The following is a 21,719-nucleotide window of genomic DNA, read 5'->3' on the forward strand; positions in this document are numbered from 1 at the left end:
AAGTAGTATTGTAGAAACGTGCATATATCATTGCTTTTGCTGAATCTTTTTATTGCACTAAAATATATATGTCAGCGGAAGCACTGAGTCGAGGTGATTATTGTTTAGATGCCCGCTGGCACGATGCCAGCGAAAACAGAATTTCCCCGACATCAGAAGTAAGATGAGGTGTCTATCCTCCACTTGAGTGATGTCTTTCAGCACCCTCAACAGGGGCAAACCCTGGTAGTGACACTCATCGAAAGAGAATGTCAGGGACATTGTGTGTGGGACAGGAACAAGTGTGTGTGGGAGCTCCCACACACACTTGTTCTCCACTACGAGAGCTAAAGACGAAGTGAGGTAACTATACTCTCTGTACCATTCAGACACGACAGCCTGACCATATAGGAAGTCTTCGCTGTCGATGTCGCCAGTGTGGTAGTCGCCTCGAAGATTGTTAACTTATAGGCGGGGATTGGAGTGATGTCATCTTCGGCGATGGCAGTCCCACTTGAGAAGAGCCCTGCTATGATGGTATTTAGGGTAGGAACCGACTGATTCGCCTCCCTAGTTCAGCTGGACACTTTCTTCAAGGCGCTGCTCACTTGTACACAGTCTATGAAATACTTTCTGCCATATTCCGGCAACCTTCTTGATATCCATGATTCGAGGTCTTTAATAACAATCCCCGACTCTTCACAAATCCCCTCTAGGACTCTAAGGAACTGCTGTGTGTACTGTTCGTGGGTTAACTGCCTATCGGCAAGATGTTGTTGAGAGGGAATTCTGAGAACGATGATTTGGTTGTCCCCTTGTCCCAATAACGATGCCGTGGTGTCACATTTGTGGGCGGCCAATAAAATTATCATGATGGTGGCCAGGGTTCAACCTCTCTGTCTGAGCCCTTCTAATCAGGCTTACGGCACGATCACGCATCTAGGTCCCTCTATAGGATCGTCCGATACATCCTGGTTAGGAGGAGCAAACCTGTCCTGGAATAATAAAGTTTCCACAAGAGGTAAAGTGTGTGTGAATCCATAGACATTCTTAAAGCCGAATAGATAGTCCAGGCTGTGGAACAGGGGGCCAAAAGCTCAGCCAGGAAATGGGTGCACCGTGACGGGAAGTTGATGACTATATTGACATAATCGTGATCCTTTCCAAGGTTCCTCATCCGGATTAACGTTTTGATGAGTTGTTCCTCGCTCAGTGTCATAGATTGATGTTTGATGTACTAAAAGATGACAACCGAGATGTTTTTTTCGTTGACGACCTGATAAGCCCTTATCTCGCGTCATCTTTCCGTTACAGCAAGCGTCAACTTCCTTAAACTCACGCTCCTTTAGTACGGCAACCATTATTCTCCAGTCTCTAGGGACCACTCCCGTGTCTATGAGAGAGATGATCTCTTTAAAATTAAAAATTTCGGTCGTCAGATACTGCATTACGACGCTCTTTGTCGTGGGGGAGGGATTCTGAAGGAAACTTTCCGTGTAATGTTCTGTAGTTTTGTGTCATAGTCATAGATCCACTCTGTGTATTTTGGAATTACTGCTTTTTCAGAAATAATATCGACAGTATCGATGTGGTGGTTGAAAGAAAAAAAATCTAGTAATGTCACGCCTACAAAATCCTCTGGGTACCATCGGAGGGTTTGGGTTTCCCCCACTCATTTGCCAGGTAGCATGTTCGTATGTGGGGGTACACATCAGGTGTAAGAAACAAATTCGACCTCGCGTCAACACCACCGTCCCTTTCTTACACCATGACGCTGTGCTTTTGTCCATGTTTACTATCGGGTGACCCATGGTCTTCCAGAAATCTGCTAATTCCAGCCTCATAATCGCATACACTGTATCTGCACTAAAATATAGATTATATATATATATATATATTAAAAACATTTTACTTCCCGAATGTATCTCAAGAGTTTTTTTTTTTGGAGGTACATCATTTTTGGAGGTACTTTTATTGTCAGTCATTACGTCGGCTTCTAAACTAAATGAACTTATTAGTGACTAATATGTTTTATTAAACAATAAAAAAGTTGAAGGAATACTGCGCTCATGGTGCGTTTTACATTTGTCATTCATGCCTCAATCGTTAATCAAAATATTTTCACTGGATTATACATATTATATAATATCGAAATTTATTTACAATTCTAATCACTAAATTAGCTAATATCGTTTTTAATAAAACTTTCTAAACGTGTTTTAATGAATTTTGCCTAGACACGACGACACGCCTCATCGTAAACTTATTTTTACAAACTAAAACAGAATATTATAAACCTCTAGTTTGAAAAAACGTGTACGCTAAAGAAATTGAGGTAATTGGTTTTGGAGTTTAAATCACGGGTAACTAATCCGATGACTCGTTATTTACAAATCGAAATATAGATTGGAAGGAGTTTAAAAAAAATGTCGTCATAATAATTATAAAACAATTGTTTACTATTGTGATGATGATGATGATGATAACGTTTGATAACACAGGTACAGTCTAATTAAATCCTACGTAAAGATTGCACAAGATTATATATGTTTAATTAGAATATGCATATATATCGGTATATTATGTACAAAAAAGAAACCCAATTACGTTTTATTTCACAACACATGCATGTATTAAGTTAAATTGAGCACGAAACTGCACGCCTAAGTACAGATGTATTTGGTATCGTAGTACTCATCATACACGCTCATTTATATATAAACAAAAAACAAAACACTATTGTATTTTAACATCTCGGTTCGACGTATAGCAGCGTTTAGATTGTAAAACACTTACAATATAAATCAGGTCACAATAGTGAAGTTCGCATCATAAGACAGTAACAAATACATGTAAACAACTGCACGCATACTCTATATAAATAAAAATATATATTTTTCTGACAATCAGTTCGACTGATTAACCAAAAATATAATAACCATATTGTTTCGTATTTAATAACGAATGCACGAAAGCGCTAAATCCTCGCGTTACGTACAAACGTTCACCTTTTCAGAAAAGGTATCTTATATAAATATATTCGTGCGCTTAAATTGTCGTGCACGCATTCAGCAATCATCTATGTAAAGTACAACGTTGACAATGTCGCGACGTTTACGAGTTCGCGGCGAGAAGAGCGAGCGCGCTATTTGATCCTGTTGAGGACGAGGTCGGTGGTGAGCACTAGTCCCTTCTGGTAGGGCGAGTCCGCCAGGTCGGCCGCCAGTCTCGCGGCCTCGGCGCCGTGCTTGCGCGCTAGGAAACGCGTCTGCTCGAGGCCGCGAGACTTGTGGACCAATTCGAACGCCTTCTCCACGTCGCCGGACTCTTGGAACCGCCTCATTATCATCGGATTCAGCTCCGGATACTAAGGACATTGTCGATTATTTAATCATTTCGATTACTGTTTACTGTGGATATTAAGTTTTAAGTAAACAAGCGTAGGATTATGTGAGCCCTAACTATTTTTGGCTATCATATACCATAGAATTAAAAGTTCTAACACATTTATCTAAGTGAATAATTACATATTTATCCTGTAAAGGGAATAAACAGCTCAACACTCGTTTCGTTTACATCAAAAAAACGTTGTGCAATGAAATTATACTAGTAATTCGTGAATACGCATGAGAGCTACTGTTTAGTTCATAGAAAAAAAAACGAAACCTAATTATCAACTTAGACCGCATCAAAAATTCTATCAGTTTTAACATAAATTAATCAATTCGATTCGTGAAATTTATTAATATTCCAATACGCTTATGACGTTTTTATGTTAAATACAAAAATAATTTTACTTTCCAAAGTACATACATAATCTACATAATTCAAATTGATTCACACATTTAGAATTCTTAATATCGCTCGCAAACGAAATTAGGTTGACGAGTGCAGTTCATTATTAGTTGGATGTTGCGTAAACGCTTCCTTCGTGCAAGTCGAAACGAATGCAACGCGTTCAATTTGGAGTTCACGTGTCGAGGCGAACGGACCGGTTTTAATATTGCACTCGGAATCACTGCGCTCTGTATTGTAACATTATAATTAATGTAAAACGATTAAACTGAGCAAAATATTACAGTTAATCCGAAACGAAAGGGCGGTTTGTTCGAGACACGAGACATACAATTACAGATTTTTATAGACATTATAATTACACATAAACAAACCCAGCGAACGGACCTTTCAAGTGTGTGTTTTTTTTTTCGATTTCTTTTGAAAAACTCCAATCATGTTGCCTACCTACAATAATAGTCTAACCACCAGTAAATTATTTTATTGCATTGTAATGTTAAGCTGTTACCAATAACTGGCGTCGTCGTGGCCTTAAAGGACAAGACATCCGGTGCATTCGTGTTGAGCGATGCACCGGTGTTCGAATCTCAGGCGGGTACCAATTTTTCTAATGAAATACGTACTCAACAAATGTTCACGATTGACTTTCACGGTGAACGAATAGCATCGTGTAATAAAAATCAAACCCGTAAAATTATAATTTGCGTAACTACTGGTGGTGGGACCTCTTGTGAGTCCGTACGGGTAGGTACCACCACCCTGCCTATTTCTGTCATGAAGCAGTAATGCGTTTCGGTTTGAAGGGCGAGGCAGCCGTTGTAACTATACTGAGACCTTAGAACTGATATCTCAAGGTGGGTGGCGCATTTGCGTCGTAGATGTCTATGGGCTCCAGTAACAACTTAAAACCAGGTTGGCTGTGAGCTCGTCCACCCATCTAAGCAATAAAATAATGTTGCTTACTGATTCGAAGCCGAATGCGCGTCCTGGAAAAAATGTGACCCCGCACAGGCTCTTTTTATTTGTTTTTATTTTTTTATATTGCATTATAGTGTTAAGCTGTTACCAAAAACAAAAATCCAAATTAAAGTCTGAGGTCGAAGTCACAATTTAATTGTACCGATCATTCCACTCTTCAAACTAAAATGCATTGCGTCTAAAAATTGCTTTGCGTCTAAAAATACGTAGGTACCTACCACCAGTCTGTACAATCATCAGCAACCAACTTAAAGAATGTGAGATGATAATATAATTTTATAACATACGATTTAATAGATTATGTATTTACTCAAAAGTAAAATAAGACTATTCTTAATTATAGCTTATACTGTCTATTATTTTGGGATAGGATGGGATGGGATGGGATGGTATGGACATGTGATGAGACGAAATCAAAAATGAAATTGGTAAGAGAGTGTTAACTATGAATGTGTGAATGAGGGATATAGAGGAAGAGGTAGACCTAAGAATAAATGGATGGATTGCGTGAAAGACGATATGTGTAATGAGCGAAGAAATGGTACATCATAGAGGAGTACGGAAGGAGAAAACATATTGCGCCAAACCCAGGTGATTGGAAGAAGGGCAGGAGAATGATGACATTTTATTTTTTATTTGAAAATCTCGAGTTAAAAAAATACCTTTTCGCAGGCGAATAGAACAGGCGCGGTGGCAAGACCGAGCTTGAGGTCGGCCGCGGTGGGCTTGCCCATAGCCTGTGCTGAAGACACGAAGTCCAACAAGTCGTCGACGAGCTGAAACGCGAGCCCCAAGTTCCGTCCGTATTGGAACGCCAACTCGCACGTGCTCTCGTCGGCGCCGCTCAGTAAGGCGACCTGTCGGCGAAACTCAACGTTCATACAACTTTAATCCATAGACACAGCCCACTGAGTTTCTCGCCGGATCTTCTCAGTGGGTCGCGTTTCCGATCCGGTGGTAGATTCTGTGAAGCACTGCTCTTGCTAGGGCCAGTGCTAACAATACTCCGGTTTGAGCCCGTGACCTCACCTACAAACGTTAGGGCGAAGCTGAAATAGCATCTTAAGGCTATCAGTATAGGTAGGAAAAAAAAACAACTTCTGAACGCGGAGGGCACTTTAGACCGGTTTTTGTTTTTCGTTTTATTGTACAATTTTAAATTATTTTCCTGTGTCATATTTTATTTATTATAAAAACGAAAACTTTAGTTATAAAATTGAATGTGTAATTTGAAAATAAAATTTCACTAATTACTGATGCACTTTAGGACGCTTAAATAAAAGCGGCTCTAAATAAAATAATAAATTGTTTATTTCATGTAAAAATGTACAATGCTTTTTTACTATAGGCCCGGGGATCACGGCCTCCTAGATTTCTTCGGTCGCGCATGCGCGTGACGGAACCAAATGTTTCGCCATACACATATTTATTATTATTATTTATTAGTTATTTAACAACAAACAAAACTTTTTGTGAACGATTATACAATAAGCGCATTTTCACCTTATACTGTGGATTATTTAAAAAGAAGGAAATTAAAAAATATGTGTAATTTATTATTGTAATCTAAAAAAAATAAAACTCGAATAGTTATTCGAATCCACCCAAACATTAACACACAATTAATATTGTAGTGATATTCACAGTACTGATTGATTCATCTAAATTCCAGATCTACAGATCTGTCATCACGATACATCGTGTGAATTTTCCGTTCTTAAATTACAAAAGTGTTTAAAATTCTTCAATGCATTAGGGAATCGGAGCTTACCGCCTTAACGGAATTAGCAATTAATGAAGCCGTCTTCCTGTACGTCTTTGTGAGGTAGTGAGCGAACCGCTCGTTTTCAGTTTCTTTGCTGCCAAGTTGCATGAATTCGCCCTGCACCAAATCTGTTACCACCTGTAATAACGTTCGATTTACTGTTAATCTTTTTCAAACCCATCTTGAATTTTTTATTGTTAAAGTTTCGGGAAACACATTTACTAAACAATAACAAAAGACCAGACCTTCAATTCAAAATATAAAATTCAATTGGAATTACCAAATACCAATTAATAAAGATCGATCGATTTCATTTGATTTCGAACAAATATTCTTTTGTGTTATGCAAAACAAAGAACTACAATATGATGTATTTTTATAAATCAAGTATTATTTATATATTTAAAAAGAAGAAACTCGATTTAGGACGTGATAAGGAGATAGAACAGACGGATTATGAACAAACACTCAAACAAAAAATCAACGACCCCAAGCTTTCTTCAGGGGAAAATCCTATTTGCGAGAACACTAATACGAGACAGTAAAATGTATACCAAATATCAATGACAAATATCAACCTATCTTATGATATGACCGAGCATCGAACCGAAGCCTGTTCGAACCGAAGATGTTCTATAATCGCCAACCACTAGACGAACAAAACGATCAAAGCAATGGTTCAGCTTGAATGTTAATGACAATAAAATTAGATCAGAACAGAGACGGATTACTGTGGTGCGACAAAGATATGGAGAATCAACGTTATTCAATCCCCCCATTCGTTGAGATAACTTAAAATGAAATAGGTAGATTCAATTCAATTTATTTCCGTTCACTCTTCATCTTAATCATAAAATTAGAATTATTTTTTTAAATATCCAACAAACACAAAAGATTGCGAAAACGATTAACGGTGAATAATTGACACTGTTAATGTAATTGCACCAAGGACTCCGGCAGGATGCGATGCTATTAATGGATATTTCAGGCCCGACCTCGTTCCTCGCACGCACATTTACTCAGTGCTACTTACGCATTACATAAAGTACTCAGTACGTATAATAATTGCGTGAAATAAACAAACGCCCATCCACAATTTCAATATTTGTCGTTTGACATTTTATTACTTTTAAGTCCACTGCGTAGTAAGTGGCCAGTGTCCTTATTTCTGTTTAAAGATCTGCACAAGGAAGCTACGTTTTTTAGTACGTAATTTAGCAATCCTTTTTTTGGACAATAAATACATGAACGTAGCTGCGTGGAAATAAATAATTTTAGATTAGTTATGAGCTCCTACACTCATCAACGGATAAAATAATAAATATAATAATATATTTATCATACTTTCTATTAATATTATATTTTTTAAAGACACACTAAATTATGTCATCTAATGAATGATAATAGATTCTTATAAACCAATCACCGATTGACTTATACAAAATATTACATAAGGTGTCTGCTGCTATTATACTTACTGATTCATACCACAGATAGTCACGTATCCATCTATGTTTTCGATTCGTCTGAATGAAACTATTTGTTAGTCAGAAATACGTTTTAGTAACAGGGCGCGCCTTTTAAAGGTCTGTCTGTGTCACGGCACAGGCTTAGCTAATAAATAATCACTCGTGTATTCATGTAAATTTCGTTAACAATATTTTGCATTGTTTTATTCAAATAGTAAAAGTGTAACACAAATAGATTCCGTGCACTTTAGTCTTTAGCAATTTAGTCGTTCGTGACCACGAAAGCTGTAAAGCATTCAAAACGTAGCAAATAATGTCAAGACAATAACAAACCCGAGATTAAACGGTAAAAGTAATTTTATTCACAAATAAATTCATTATTTAATTTAAAGAAAAGGAAACTGATTATATATAGAGATTATGGAGAATAAAAAAAAAACAAATGTAATGATATAAAATATATGTAATGATAGTTATGTGTTAGTTAAGTTAAGTTAAGTTACTAACATAGATTATAAGTAATTCCTACTAACAAAATATTATTGTTTTAAAAAAAGAAAACTAAAATAAAGTATAAATAAAAAATATATATATACATTTCTACTCTATTAAGATAACGTTAAAACAATCGAATTTTGGTTGAAGACACACTTCACATACAAGTCACATTAAAATATGAGGATATTCTCACACGACGTTCTTTAAAACCGCAAGTTGACGTGCTTATAGGCATTCGGAATTCAGAGTAGCTATGAAGGAAACTATGTTAGTTTAATGTATTCGACCACTGTCCAAGTAGGTAGCGTCCTAAAATGTTATATCCAGTTTAAATAAGACCGTAAATACGAGACTTGATTCGTGAAGTCGTGCAATTTTTTTTTTTTTTAAACAATCTCGCCACTTTATCTGGTCCCGTGATAAATTCGTAAAGAACTTGTGTTACAGGTACCAGATAACGGAAATAAATGTAATATTTTTATTATACACATACATATATTTAATATACATCTATTATGACCCTGGAAAATACATTTATATTTATCATACAAATATCTTCCCTCGGCGGGATTCGAACCCGCGACCCCCTTGTGTAGTGACCATGTCACTTACCACTACACTAGACTGAATTCACAATGCCAACCTCGGCATAGTTGGATCGCTAGGTATAAGATGACCGTATGGCGTGTGGTCTACGATAGCTACTCTATCTCCTCCCGTGGCTGTCATAATGGCGTGACGTAGATTCACCGGAAATTGTAAATAGCGTTCTGTGGGCATTATAACAGTGTACTGCCATCGCCAATCGTATTTCCTGATGTTAGGGCCTATGGCAAGTCATCTAACCATCCAGAACTTTGTCGGTCACGAAGCGGTCGTGCATTCCGATTTGGAGTCGTAATTTGGTACTATTGAAAGTTCGATTTCGTGTCTCATGGTGGGTGGTGGTATTCGTGTCAAAATATCTATAGGATCTAATCCCCGATTTGTTTCAGATGGGCCATGAGTTACTTACCCTAAAGAATAAAAAAAAATCAAACGACATACATCTTCAGGCCACGGATTCATCGCTTGGTATGAAAACATTCACAGGCGAAGTAAAAACTACGCAATGCAAAGCAATCTCTGAATTTACGAGAACAAGAGAACCCACCATCTAATTTGTTATGAAATCAAGCTGAACCAATTATCAAAGCTAGCAACCCGAGACATGTCAACTTAGAAATGATTTTTGTATTTATCTTTAAAGCGTAACCTTACGTATTTTGCGGCTTGTGTTATCGGCCGCAGTATCGCACGCTGTCTTATTTTTCTTACGTACCATTAAAACATTATTAATAATTTGACTCACTTGACTGAGCACGAGTGTGACATCATCGCTGCGCAAGCGAGCTATCATCATCGACGCCACAGCGAGGATGAAGTCGCCGGCCATCGCCACCTGGAAACAATCATATAGCATCACGTTGAAATGATTTCAAAGGAAAAGTAAAAACTACTTCGCATTATGAATCTTATTTATATATTTTTTAGAGTTTTTTATGTTAAACCTTTCATGAAGTGTCATTTTCAGTATGTTTGCAGGTTTATCAAGAATATTCACTATGTTATTCTCGAATATTTAACAGATAATACGATCTGAACACGAATTTAATAAATTCAATAAAATATACATATCTTATATTAAACCGCAAATTCTCATTATTTAAAATTATTATAAAAAAGTGGAATCCGGTGATCGAATTACGTTTAATAAGAACGCTGTAGACAATATATCGATGGCACCCATTTCTCCGCTTGGCAAGAATGTCGAGAAAGTTGTAATGTGGTCGCATACTAATGTACGGGCGGACGTACAGTGGCGGGCATCGCGCATCGCTTCCGATCGCGTCAACGGGACCAACGCTACTTACCACAACAAAGAGCACAAGCCTAAATTTAATTTTTTTTGTTATTAAACACAGAAAAAACGCATTTTTTTTTTCTAATACATCCTTGCTTTGCAGCTTTGTAATAAGGGCACTCACAGAGAAATATTTCTTCAATCGGAAAAACTCATGTGAAATATATGAAAAAGTTCGATACTATTTTTAACAAAACCAGTTTTTTTTTAAATATGTATACCACATAAATAATGTTTTGCAAAAAATGAAACCTTGAAAGTAATCGTTTTCAAATATGTTGCATATTGTACATAAATTATACATATTGATTACATTTGCGTCCAAGTTTTATATATATTAGATTTTAATACACACTAGTTTAATGGTATCCAGACGAAGCGGAGAGGCACAGTTCGGATTATATTTAAAGGAATCTAATTGAAGGGGAATTTAGTCAGATAGCTAAAAATTCTGCGCTAGTGTTCATACCCGATTCTGTGGACCGAATGGTAAACAGTCGACGTCGTCTTAAACACGTCATTATGGATCCCCCCGATCCATTAACGGTGCTTTTAGGTACGTCAAGCACCGGTCATCGTCCTTGCCGAACCCGTCGCTTGCGACGAAGGGCTCGACGAGTAAATTAATGCATAGACACAGCACACTGAGTTTCTCGCCGGATCTTCTCAGTGGGTCGCGTTTCCGATCCGGTGGTAGACTCGGCAAAACACTGCTTTAAAAGCAACACTTCCGGTTTGAGCCCCGTGAGCTCACCTACACGCTAAGGTAAAGCTGAAATATCCTCTCAAGTCTATCAGCATAGGTAGGGAAAAAAAGCTAGTGCTTATTATTGTTTCAACAAAATTATCTTAATTGCCAATGTTCCAAAGCATAAAACTCGTGATCGATTAAACTTTTATTACAAACAAATGATTTACGTTGCATCACTATTAGGGTCTATCTGATCATAAGATAATAAATAAATGATTTGCAACGTTCGATTACTTACCCAAGTTAAAGAATAAAAAAGTTATTCCATCTGTAGTTACATATTTTTTGTGTATACGAAGCTACAACCTGCCCGTACTGGCGACTGGACACCCGTTAACCCACATCGAGTATCCAGCGGTCGGATTTCTTACCTGCATACCTACATAATCACCGAGGGATCTGTTTACTATTAACACGCCGTTCTCATTACGTTGATCATTGATTGAGCGTTATATTAATGATGCATCTGAGTACATAATTTTATTACAACACGTCCATTTCCAGAAAATCTGTAATTTAGATTTAGAAATGAATTGCGGTTAAACAAAATTTACGTTACGTTGTCTCAAAAGTTATACAATATACTTAATACATTGAAACCAATTTTCGTCGAAATTGATTTTTCAGTTCATTTTTGAAAATAAAATTTTCAAAATTTTTCAAAGATGAACCGTTAAACTTTTTTTGGTTTTTTGCTTTGTTTTTTTATTATTAAGCTCGAACACCAGCTCGTATGCTATCACCTGACCTCATATAGACATAAAAGTCAATGCCGTTACCAACATCGAGATATACCTAAAGTCGAAACCTTAATTGACACAACGAGCTACGTTGCCCTCCAAGCAGGAAGGTATAATTGCTTTAAATTACAACGCTATTTGATTTGTAGCAGAAACAGGCTCGCCATCACTGACCAACCCACTTGATTTCAACCCATGCAAGCTTACAGCCACCACCAACGAAAGTACGAACTTTTATGTCCATCCATCTATTGCAGTGATTTTATACTGCAATTAGTACAGACTAAAAAATACTAATTTGCTTTTCAGGGAACCGTAAACCGTCGAATAGGCAGTGGACAGACAACAAACATGAACGAAAAATTATATAGACAAGGTACGACGAACTTTGGAGGATGCTACATAGTATTTCTCAGATCTCTGACACTTCAACATGGACTTACCTAAAAAAATGTTAACCAGCTACAATAATTTGTCACGAATTTTGTTAATGAATTACACATTCTTTTCATCGATTCGAGAAATGAAATTGATTTCTCTTTAACAACGAGTAGGCATGTAATTAATATAATTATTGCATATTAAGGTAAATTGCGTGACTTATACACACACGATTGTAAGATATTAACATAAAATTAATTAATAGAAAATCGATATATGTATGAGCTGGAACAGCATACTGAAAGACAAAGTGATTTGATTTTTCCTTATTTATTAAAATTCGAATAACCATTTCGGATATATTTAATGACGCGGTATAATAATTCAAAGTGTAAACAACGTATCACATCGAAAAAGTGTTAATAACCTCTTCATGTTTATTATAACATAGCGTAACAGACTAAGTACTCAATGGTCTGTGCTTAGTTAATCAAATTAAAAAATGTGAAAGTGGTCAACCAGTGACGTTATGCGTATTTCCATAACATAGTATGGCCAAAGGCATCCGGCATCGGGTCCGGTTTGGCTCGGTGACACGCAACCAAACTACATAACGCTGATTAAATATTGATATACATTAATATTTGCTATCCTTCAGACGCAAGTCTGTTGAAAATGTTAAAGGCCCATAGCGACATGTTGCAATTTAATTGAAATCATAATTTTAATCATTTATATTAAAAGCGTAACTGAAACCGAGGCTCTATTTTCATAACAACAGAAAATACTTAATGATTCCTTCTATAGGAAAGGGTCCCTTTGTTGAAGCCATAGGAAACTGATAGTAGACACCTAAAATCTGCTATTTAAGTGCTGGTACTTTAATATAAAAAAGTTCACAGTAGTAGTAACTTAATTTCAACACTGTCGCCCGAGTAGAGTTAACCTAGAATGTAGTTTACGTATATTTTTGGTTGTATTTTTTTTGGCGCAGTGTTGATTTAAAATTAATCTCGTTACAGATGCACTGAATCTGCACTGTCTCCAACGGTATCCTCCCCGGGAGCGACTAGCGCGTGTCGTGTGCGCTTCGTTGCGCAAATCGTTGCAAGCGTTGGCATACTTTTATCAAGACGAAATGCACCTGTCGGTCTGCGTGCTTAGTGCGAGTTTTTTAACGTTCTCGATAGCGTAAAAGTTAACTCAAATTTGTATGGAGTTGGAACGTTTGGCTACGTTTATCGTTAGGGGCGCTGTTCCTACTGCATACAAAACTGAGTTAACTTTTACGCTATCGAGAACGTTAAAATACTCGTATTAAGCACACTGAAAGCCACTACACCAGTCGCAAAGAACAACTGTACTTATATTCATAGTACAATAACGTTAGTAACATCAACGCTTGTAGGATTCTAATCTGGCTCGCGTTAAACAGTGCGTCTAGTTCTACTCAATATTTTCTCATGAAGCTGTGAGTGAGTGTTTTTTTTTTATCATTTTCAAAACGCAAAATATATATGTATAACGAAAAGCTGGCTTTTGAGTTATATGATTAATTTTAATTCGTCTTAACATATACGTACAAGCGTACGCCACGAATATGATGAGAGTGAAAGGCTTTTTTACAAGAAGACGTCGAAAGTTGGTCCAACGTGAACCACATGAATAATTTACCAGAAAAATCTCTACGATTTCACGCTGACTTGATTTCGTATGCATTGTCGTTTCTATTCTGTAATTCATTTACACCTATGTACATCTTGTAATGCAAGTTCGAACATTATATGAATGGGTAATCAGTTAACACTTCAAACCCTATCCAGTTCACGTATGAATTTCGTCTTTATGGCCATCAATTAACAACATTTTATTGAAATTTTCATAGAACACAACGATATGAAGTAATAATTAACCCTTAGACACAGCCCACTGAGTTTCTCGTCAGATCTTCTAAGTGAGTCGCGTTTCCGATCCGGTGGTGGATTCTGCGAAGCACTGCTCTTGCTAGGTCCAGTGTTAGCAACAACTCCTGGTTTGGGCCTCGAGAGCTCACTTACACGCTAGGGTAACGCTGATGTAGCCTCTAAGGCTATCAGCAAACGTAGGAAAAAAATTATCATCTAAAATAATTAATCAACTTTACTTTCCAAAGAGTAATAAATTTTTTTTATCGAAAAGCGGAAATGGAAATTTACGATATTTGCCTTTAAGTTGTGGAGAAATAGGGTGGGGAGATCTTAAGGCCATTACCGGAGCTTGTTGGTCAGTTGCGACATTAAGATAAGTGGGTCTCGCGAAGCTAACCGCGCGTGGTAGTGGTATTTCGCAAGGCAGCCTTGACAGTGGCGATGGGCAGGTGGTGGCGGCGACGTCGGCCGGTGGACGGAAGGTGAATGTGGCGGGATGTATGTCACGCGGCCGGCCTTGACTCCCCCCTCATCCTTCTTGCAACCGATCGAGCCGATTTTAACATTTAATTCTGCAAGATACGCGCCGTATTCGATATTCAGAAATAAAACATACGTTTTTTTTTTGTTATATTAACAAGTTTATAATATCCTGAAATTGTGGTTTCGAATTAATCGGCGGCAAGGAATTGTTGAAGTCAAGGTCTGGTCGGAACTAGTAGCCGCCTCCTACACTGTGACACGAATTCTAGTGGAGGCAGGGCGTCTTGTGAGCCCGCACGGCTACCACTACTTCGCCTATTTCTGCTGCGAAGCAGTAAAACGTTTCGGTTTCAAGGTTGGGTTAGCTATTATATTATAAAAATGAGACATACAACTCATGTCTCAAGGTGGGCGGCATTAACAATGTTGGTTCAAGCGTCTAAGGCTTAGACGGGAAAATCATTAGACCCGCTGATTCTTTAGACTCTAAGAAATCAACCTTAGCTGCATTGATTTAAGCGCTTTCCTACCCTCCGAACAGGAGCTTATAATCCTTTTCTCGGCAAATATAGGGAAGATTGGTGGTTCTTGGTTCCAATAAGAATTAGCGTTACTCACTAGAGTTCAGTTGCATAAAGATTTGAATACTTAAGTATGAAAAAAATCGCATTCATCGACGAGCGTGATCGATACGTGTTTGAGTTGCAGTCGATCGGCGTATTTCGTACCGAGTGAGTGGAAGGTCCGGCGTGGTTACGAAACGAGCGAGTATCTAGTGGCGATTAGTGGTCGACGAGTGGGCCATCGTTTCAACATACACGCTTGACTAGTGGTGTCACACGAATGAACCGTTCAAAATACTAATTTCCATTTCCAAAATTAGAATATATATTTTTTTTACTACTTGTCACACCTACAGATATTTTTTCAAAAATATATTCATCAAATCTATTTTTATTCTTCTTTTGACATTCATTAGCATTGCGACTGAACATTTTACTAGCCTACTAGTAAGTGAATCTTCGACGGACATTATTCATAATCGTTGCTACATCACACACATCCTTAATTTTTACGCTCAAACATCGTATATACAACACACAACTAACAATCTCAAACATCACACGTGACCTTGACATGAAAATGGACGTAACACGAGATATAAAAATTTCGAAACTTCCCCGCTCTTTCATTTTGCTGAATCAATATAAAATTTTAGAAATCGAAGATACGTCTTCGTTTTTGATCAAAACTGAAGAAATTATTATTAAGAAGAATATATAAATGAATTGCTGTTCGTTAGTCTCGCTAAAACCCGAGAACGGCTGTATCGATTTGGCTAATTTTGGTCTTTAATTATTTGTGGAAATCCAGAGAAGGTTTAAAAGGTAGATAAATATGAAAATGCTCGGAATTAAATAAAAATAACAATTTTGTTTTTCCTTTGATGTGTCCCTCGTCGGACGGATTCCTTTTGTTTGTTTTAAGTTTATTTTATACGAAAGTTTAGGTCTTTTATTTATCGATTGAGGCACTACGAAGTCTGCCGGGTCAACTAGTTATCAATACAAATATATCAGGAATTATTTTTTCTTTAAATACAATCAGACTACAACGACATATTACTCTTAACATATGATCAAGGCAATAAAAGTAAATGTTAACGTAGGTTTAATTTAGGCAAGACGTAAGTAGCGCGGTCAGTCCAGTCACAGGTTCGACCCAGATAACTCCCCGCGCGAGCCGTCGAGCCCCGCAAACTACAGTTACGAAGACCAGTTTTTATTCAACTCTTCGATAAATACACGGCACTGTGGGTCACTCGAGGAAAGTGTTGGACGAATTTTGCTTTCGACGGAGCAACGTTTATACAATGACGAATCGGTAGAAAGTAATAGTTCGTTTTGTCTATAAAAAACATGTTTAAAAAAAAAAAGCTATTTTAATATATTTAGCCTCTACTTTTAATTTCGTTCGTGTGGGAACTAAAACTGATATTCGGTTTGAAGATCTGTTTGCGTACAAAAGACTTAAACGCTTACAATTTACAGTGTTACATAGAAACCTTTCTATTGTTCTTATTTTTTTTCTTAACATTTACCATCAAACAATTTTATTACTACAATACTTTTGATGATATCATGCATAGTAATGTTACTTAATCATCTTAACGAATAATCTTATTTTTCATTGCTTGTAGTTTATTGTTTTAATTTTAAAAGTTCATTATGTTGCTAATTGTTTTCGAAAATATTAAAAACAAAGAGTGTGTCGTTATTTATAGACAAAAACATTGTTGTAGAAGTAATTACTTACATTAACATAGAGTCTGTGACAGGGTACAGCCAAACTGCTGGGTAGAAGTAAGAGATGTATATACAATCAGCTCGTTCTAGTACTTTCGTATCTTTGGCTAACTGAGCCATACATTCCAGATTTGATTCTCGCTTATTCTTTCGAAACTTTATCTTTAGTAAATATATAATATTTAATTTAGTATTAGGGGTTTGGATGTAAAATTATCGAAATATCTCGAACCTGTGTTTCTAGTATCCAAAATAAATGCATAAAACCTCAGGCCGTCGCTAAGTCATTTGTCATTTTAAGCCACCGTAATTGTTTAAAAAACTCAAAAACAATCTCCTAGTAATTAGTGTATGAAGGACGTTTTGGTAATGGAAAAGTCAAGCTCGTAAATTTCAAATAAGATACAACAGAGTAACAACAAACAGTGCGTTCAATGACCTATCATCGGATTCTCGAGTGCACCTCGTGTGATAGTATTGATGCATGGACGGCTTCACGGCCCGGCCTAGCGGTGAAAGCTACCGGCCTCTTGACGTCCTTCCGATACTAATACCTTATACGACCAACATAAACAATGTTTGTGTTTCTATCTATATATATAAAAATGAATTGCTGTTCGTTAGTCTCGCTAAAACTCGAGAACGGCTGGACCGATTTTGCTAATTGGTCTTGAATTTATTGATTGAATTATTTGTGGAAATCCAGAGGTTTAAAAGGTAAATAAATATGAAAATGCTCGGAACTAAATAAAAATAACAATTTTGCTTTTCGTTTGATGTGTCCCCCGTCGGACGGATTCCTTTTGTTTGTCTTAAGTTTATTTTGTACAAAAGTCTTTTATTTATCGATTGAGGCACTACGAAGTCTGCCGGGTCAGCTAGTACCATTATAAATATCTGTAGTTTTTTTTTTAAATTCAACTGTTTAGACTAACGTCTTATTTTCAGGACAACTTTTGATTGACAATGAAGTTCAACTTGTCGTGTGTAATTACAGGTATCATTTTAGCCGCTTTAGAAGCAAATTACAAGTGTCGAGACGCAATTATAGCTGTCATTAAAAGGTGTTTTAGAAAAAAATTACGTTTAATATTAGACAAATTAGACAAATTATTTCAGTATGTAATTGGGTCTTAATTTCACGTATATACCGACTAAAAAAAATTTATCAACACCTTCGAGCTCAACCTTCCAAACTTTTGACAAAAACATTATTTGAATTCTAAATGTGACTTCAAATCGTAGGAATCTTTTAGTTACTGATTACCATAGCTTGTAACGATCACAATTAATCTTGTATACAATAAATCAATCAATGAAAGACGTTCATGACTTATCCCGATTTAACGTAATACGTATTCAGAATACTTGTGATTATTGAATGAATATATTTTAGGTGCGACCAGATACCGGAGACACGGCGGAGCGGTCTTACATCAGTATTTGGTCTTTGCAAAACCCAAATTACGTCACATGATCGTGAAAAATAAATAAATAAAAAACATTAATTAAAAAATACAGATTAAACTTTATCTATACTACAGCCATATACTAAATTTTAAACGTTATTAGACTATAAAATAAAATCATTTTAACTCGTATAAGTCAAAAGACGAAATACTGTAAACAAACATAAATGGAACCGGATAAATCATATGATCAAAAGCGAGACCCAAAAATGGTTTCCTCGTGAAGGAAAAACAAAGAGAGACCGACAGAAAAAAAGTGAGAATAAAAGATTAATAAAACTGCTATGAAGAGGAAAAGCTACGAACAGAAAAGTATGGCAAAGTCTAGGAGAGATCTTTGCCGAAAGTCAATCTCATAACGGAAATTAAAGTCTTATTGAATTTTGAATTTCAATACGACAACTACATTTCATATTACATAATTATCGTAATAGTTAAATATTTGGATCTTTATAAACGAACGTAGAATAGGGCTGAATTGTTCAAGCAAGTGCTCCACATAAAATATGCAAATATTTTAGAGAATTCGTATAATGGATTGCGTACGTTAAAAATGTTTTATAAAGATTCTGAATGCGTGCGCTCCTCATTTAAACGCGCAATTCTATGCAGACTGTGTGAACAATAAGGTTCGCGACTTATTCTGAACAATAGTCGCAGATATGATACGAATCGCCAATTCAACTTTGACGTCTGCGTAACTCCGGTCCGACTGTTGCCGCCTCAGAACTCGATTACAAAGAAACTGTATAAAATTTATATTGAAATATATCACATCGGGTCCACTCGCCCGGTATCGAAACGATATCGCCTGAATCAATATTCCATTACATAATAGTGAATCCGGACTCATCGTGGGTGCGAAAACGTAAGACAACATATTAATGATTAATTTGAGCCACGTAACGACAAAGTCAAACAGCCCGTATCCGTGCTGCGGGGTCGTAAACGATCTAAACTGCAAATAGACGCACCCCATCACCATAATAGTATATGTATGTACATTAAATATAAAGTACACATACATGTATGGTAGACGCGACCGGTACTAACAAAATCAACATATGTATGTATATTTGAATTACACAACTCAAATAAAGGTTATTAGAACCAAGACGAGAACTTGGACAGTTTTAACATTTTTTATTCGCGTATCCGTTAAATTCAATGACGTAGTTCGACATGTTTGTCTTCAAATTGTCACTCGTAAAATACGAATTGGGCCAGCATTATAATAGTTTATATTATAAATTGGGTCCACAGTTATTTTTCAGATCGTAAAAAGATCACTAGTGGTAGGACCTCTTGTGAGTCCGCGCGGGTGGGTACCACCACGCTGCCTATTTCTGCCGTGAAGCAGTAATGCGTTTCGGTTTGAAGGGTGGGGCAGCCGTTGTAACTATACTGGAGACCTTAGAACTTATTCTCAAAGTGGGTGGCGCATTTACGTTGTGGATGTCTATGGGCTCCAGTAACCACTTAACACCAGGTGGGCTGTGAGCTAGTCCACACATCTAAGCAAAAAAAAAAAAAACTTATTTAATGAATTAGATTCTATATTGAAAATAAAAAAAGTACTCACAGTGCACTCATAAAAATGTACGTACAAAAGTATTCTACGGCTTAAACGGTCAATAGGTTTATTAGTTATGTTATTTATTTGTTAATGTTAACAAACAAAAAGACTTCGATTTTGGAAAGAAGAACACTTACGCACAATCAACAAAGAACGAACATACTTTTTTAATTTTCCGTAAACAACAACACCTTATCGATCACACTTCCTGGTGAATAATACAAAAGAAAATTCTAGGACAAATCGAACATTACGATGCATTAAAATCTTTAGACCGGCAGATGTACATACCGGCCACAAATATTTAAGTTGTGAAGGACGGAGGCAAACGTAGCCTGCGTACAAAACGGACTTAATAAGACCGACCACTAACAAAAGATGCAGTTAAGAACATATAAATTCGTACGTCAATGTCCAGACAGTAAATTATATCAAAGTCTTTGTTTTCAAGTGTACGTTTTTTCCTATTCAAGTCACAATGATTAGGTGTATCATTTATACTAAGACACATAATAGTTTCACATTTTATTGATTTAGGCGTAGGGACACAACTATTTGAACTCTCAATATCGGCTAGTCCAAGTGTTATGACAATGCTTACGAAAACCACCTTGACCAAAAACTAATAGCCATAATGGGTTTACAAATACATTTATTTAAAGAGGGGAACCGTTGCTCAATAATCGAGACTCAAACCATATGATACGTTTCGTTGAATATGTCAAATACGCAACCAATGAATTACGACTTGTATGTATTCCTCTCGCCAACGATTCCTTTAAAACTTGATTATAGGGCATTCTGTAGTAGTACGAACAGACCGAGGGAGGCGAAATATCATCACTGGAAGCACAGTGTGGAAGAGAATAACTGTTCCAGAAAAAAAAGGTACAAAACGATATCAGTAATCTTCTATTCTAATAAACATTGCTATTAATAGCCAGTTTTTTTTATCGGTACAAGAACTCCGTACTTAATATAGACTGGGCCATTACTACCAACTGGTAACATACAGAGCTCTAAATGTGTGGAAAATTAAAAACTTATTCCACTACCGCAACGCAATGAACAAAATCACAGAAATATTTAAAACAGTAATCAGTCACACAGTTTTAACATATTATATACATACATAAGCACGTTATATTTATTTTAATTTTCGATTAAAATCTATATTTCATAATAAACTGGTCCTTGAAAAATATATTCTATCCCCTAACTAAAAAAATGAGTGCAGTAGAATGGCCTCGAGCAGGGAGAGATGGCGCGACATCGTGAGACGCATCAAGTCTGCCCCTTCCAACACTACATGACGATCACGACGACTCTGTCAAGAGTGACACGACTGAGAAGAAGAAGAAACTAAACAGCGTATCTCACTTAAATAATTAATATTACACTAAAATAAGCTACACTATTATACAGAAACATACCGTGTCCAATCTTACAAGTTACCCATTTCCGTATCAACGCAAAAAAAAAAACATATTATTATAGCCCATAAAAGTTCACGTGGCTGAGTTTAACAGAAAGTTTTTGTCAGGATAATACACAACAAGTGCAGTAGTTTAAGCATCAATTTATTTTTCAATTTAGGAAGCATGAGACAAGATTAAAAAAGACAAGAGTACATGTAGGCCCCGGGGAACTTTCACCGAGGACCGTCCGATTGTTCACAAGCGAGTGTGTTGTACCACATCCGACTGTACTCGGCGTATC

At 36.6% G+C, this 21,719-nt stretch overlaps 1 protein-coding gene across 1 annotated transcript in view; it reads right to left on the reverse strand.

Moving 5' to 3' along the window:
- Window positions 1-2,097: 2,097 nt before the first annotated feature.
- The window catches only part of qless (decaprenyl diphosphate synthase subunit 1 qless), a 47,895-nt gene continuing 28,273 nt past the window's right edge, over window positions 2,098-21,719 (reverse strand). Inside the window, exons 5-8 of the mRNA XM_028180575.2 lie at window positions 9,836-9,925; window positions 6,524-6,655; window positions 5,415-5,609; window positions 2,098-3,346 (exon numbers count right to left, since the gene is read on the reverse strand). Of these exons, the coding sequence (XP_028036376.1) occupies window positions 3,125-3,346; window positions 5,415-5,609; window positions 6,524-6,655; window positions 9,836-9,925 (639 nt within the window). The 3' untranslated portion in view covers window positions 2,098-3,124. The remainder of the gene's footprint in view (window positions 3,347-5,414; window positions 5,610-6,523; window positions 6,656-9,835; window positions 9,926-21,719) is intronic.

Source organism: Bombyx mandarina, chromosome 09 (genome assembly GCF_030267445.1).
Source record: "Bombyx mandarina strain Sakado chromosome 09, ASM3026744v2".
In the NCBI taxonomy this organism is placed as follows: domain Eukaryota; kingdom Metazoa; phylum Arthropoda; class Insecta; order Lepidoptera; family Bombycidae; genus Bombyx; species Bombyx mandarina.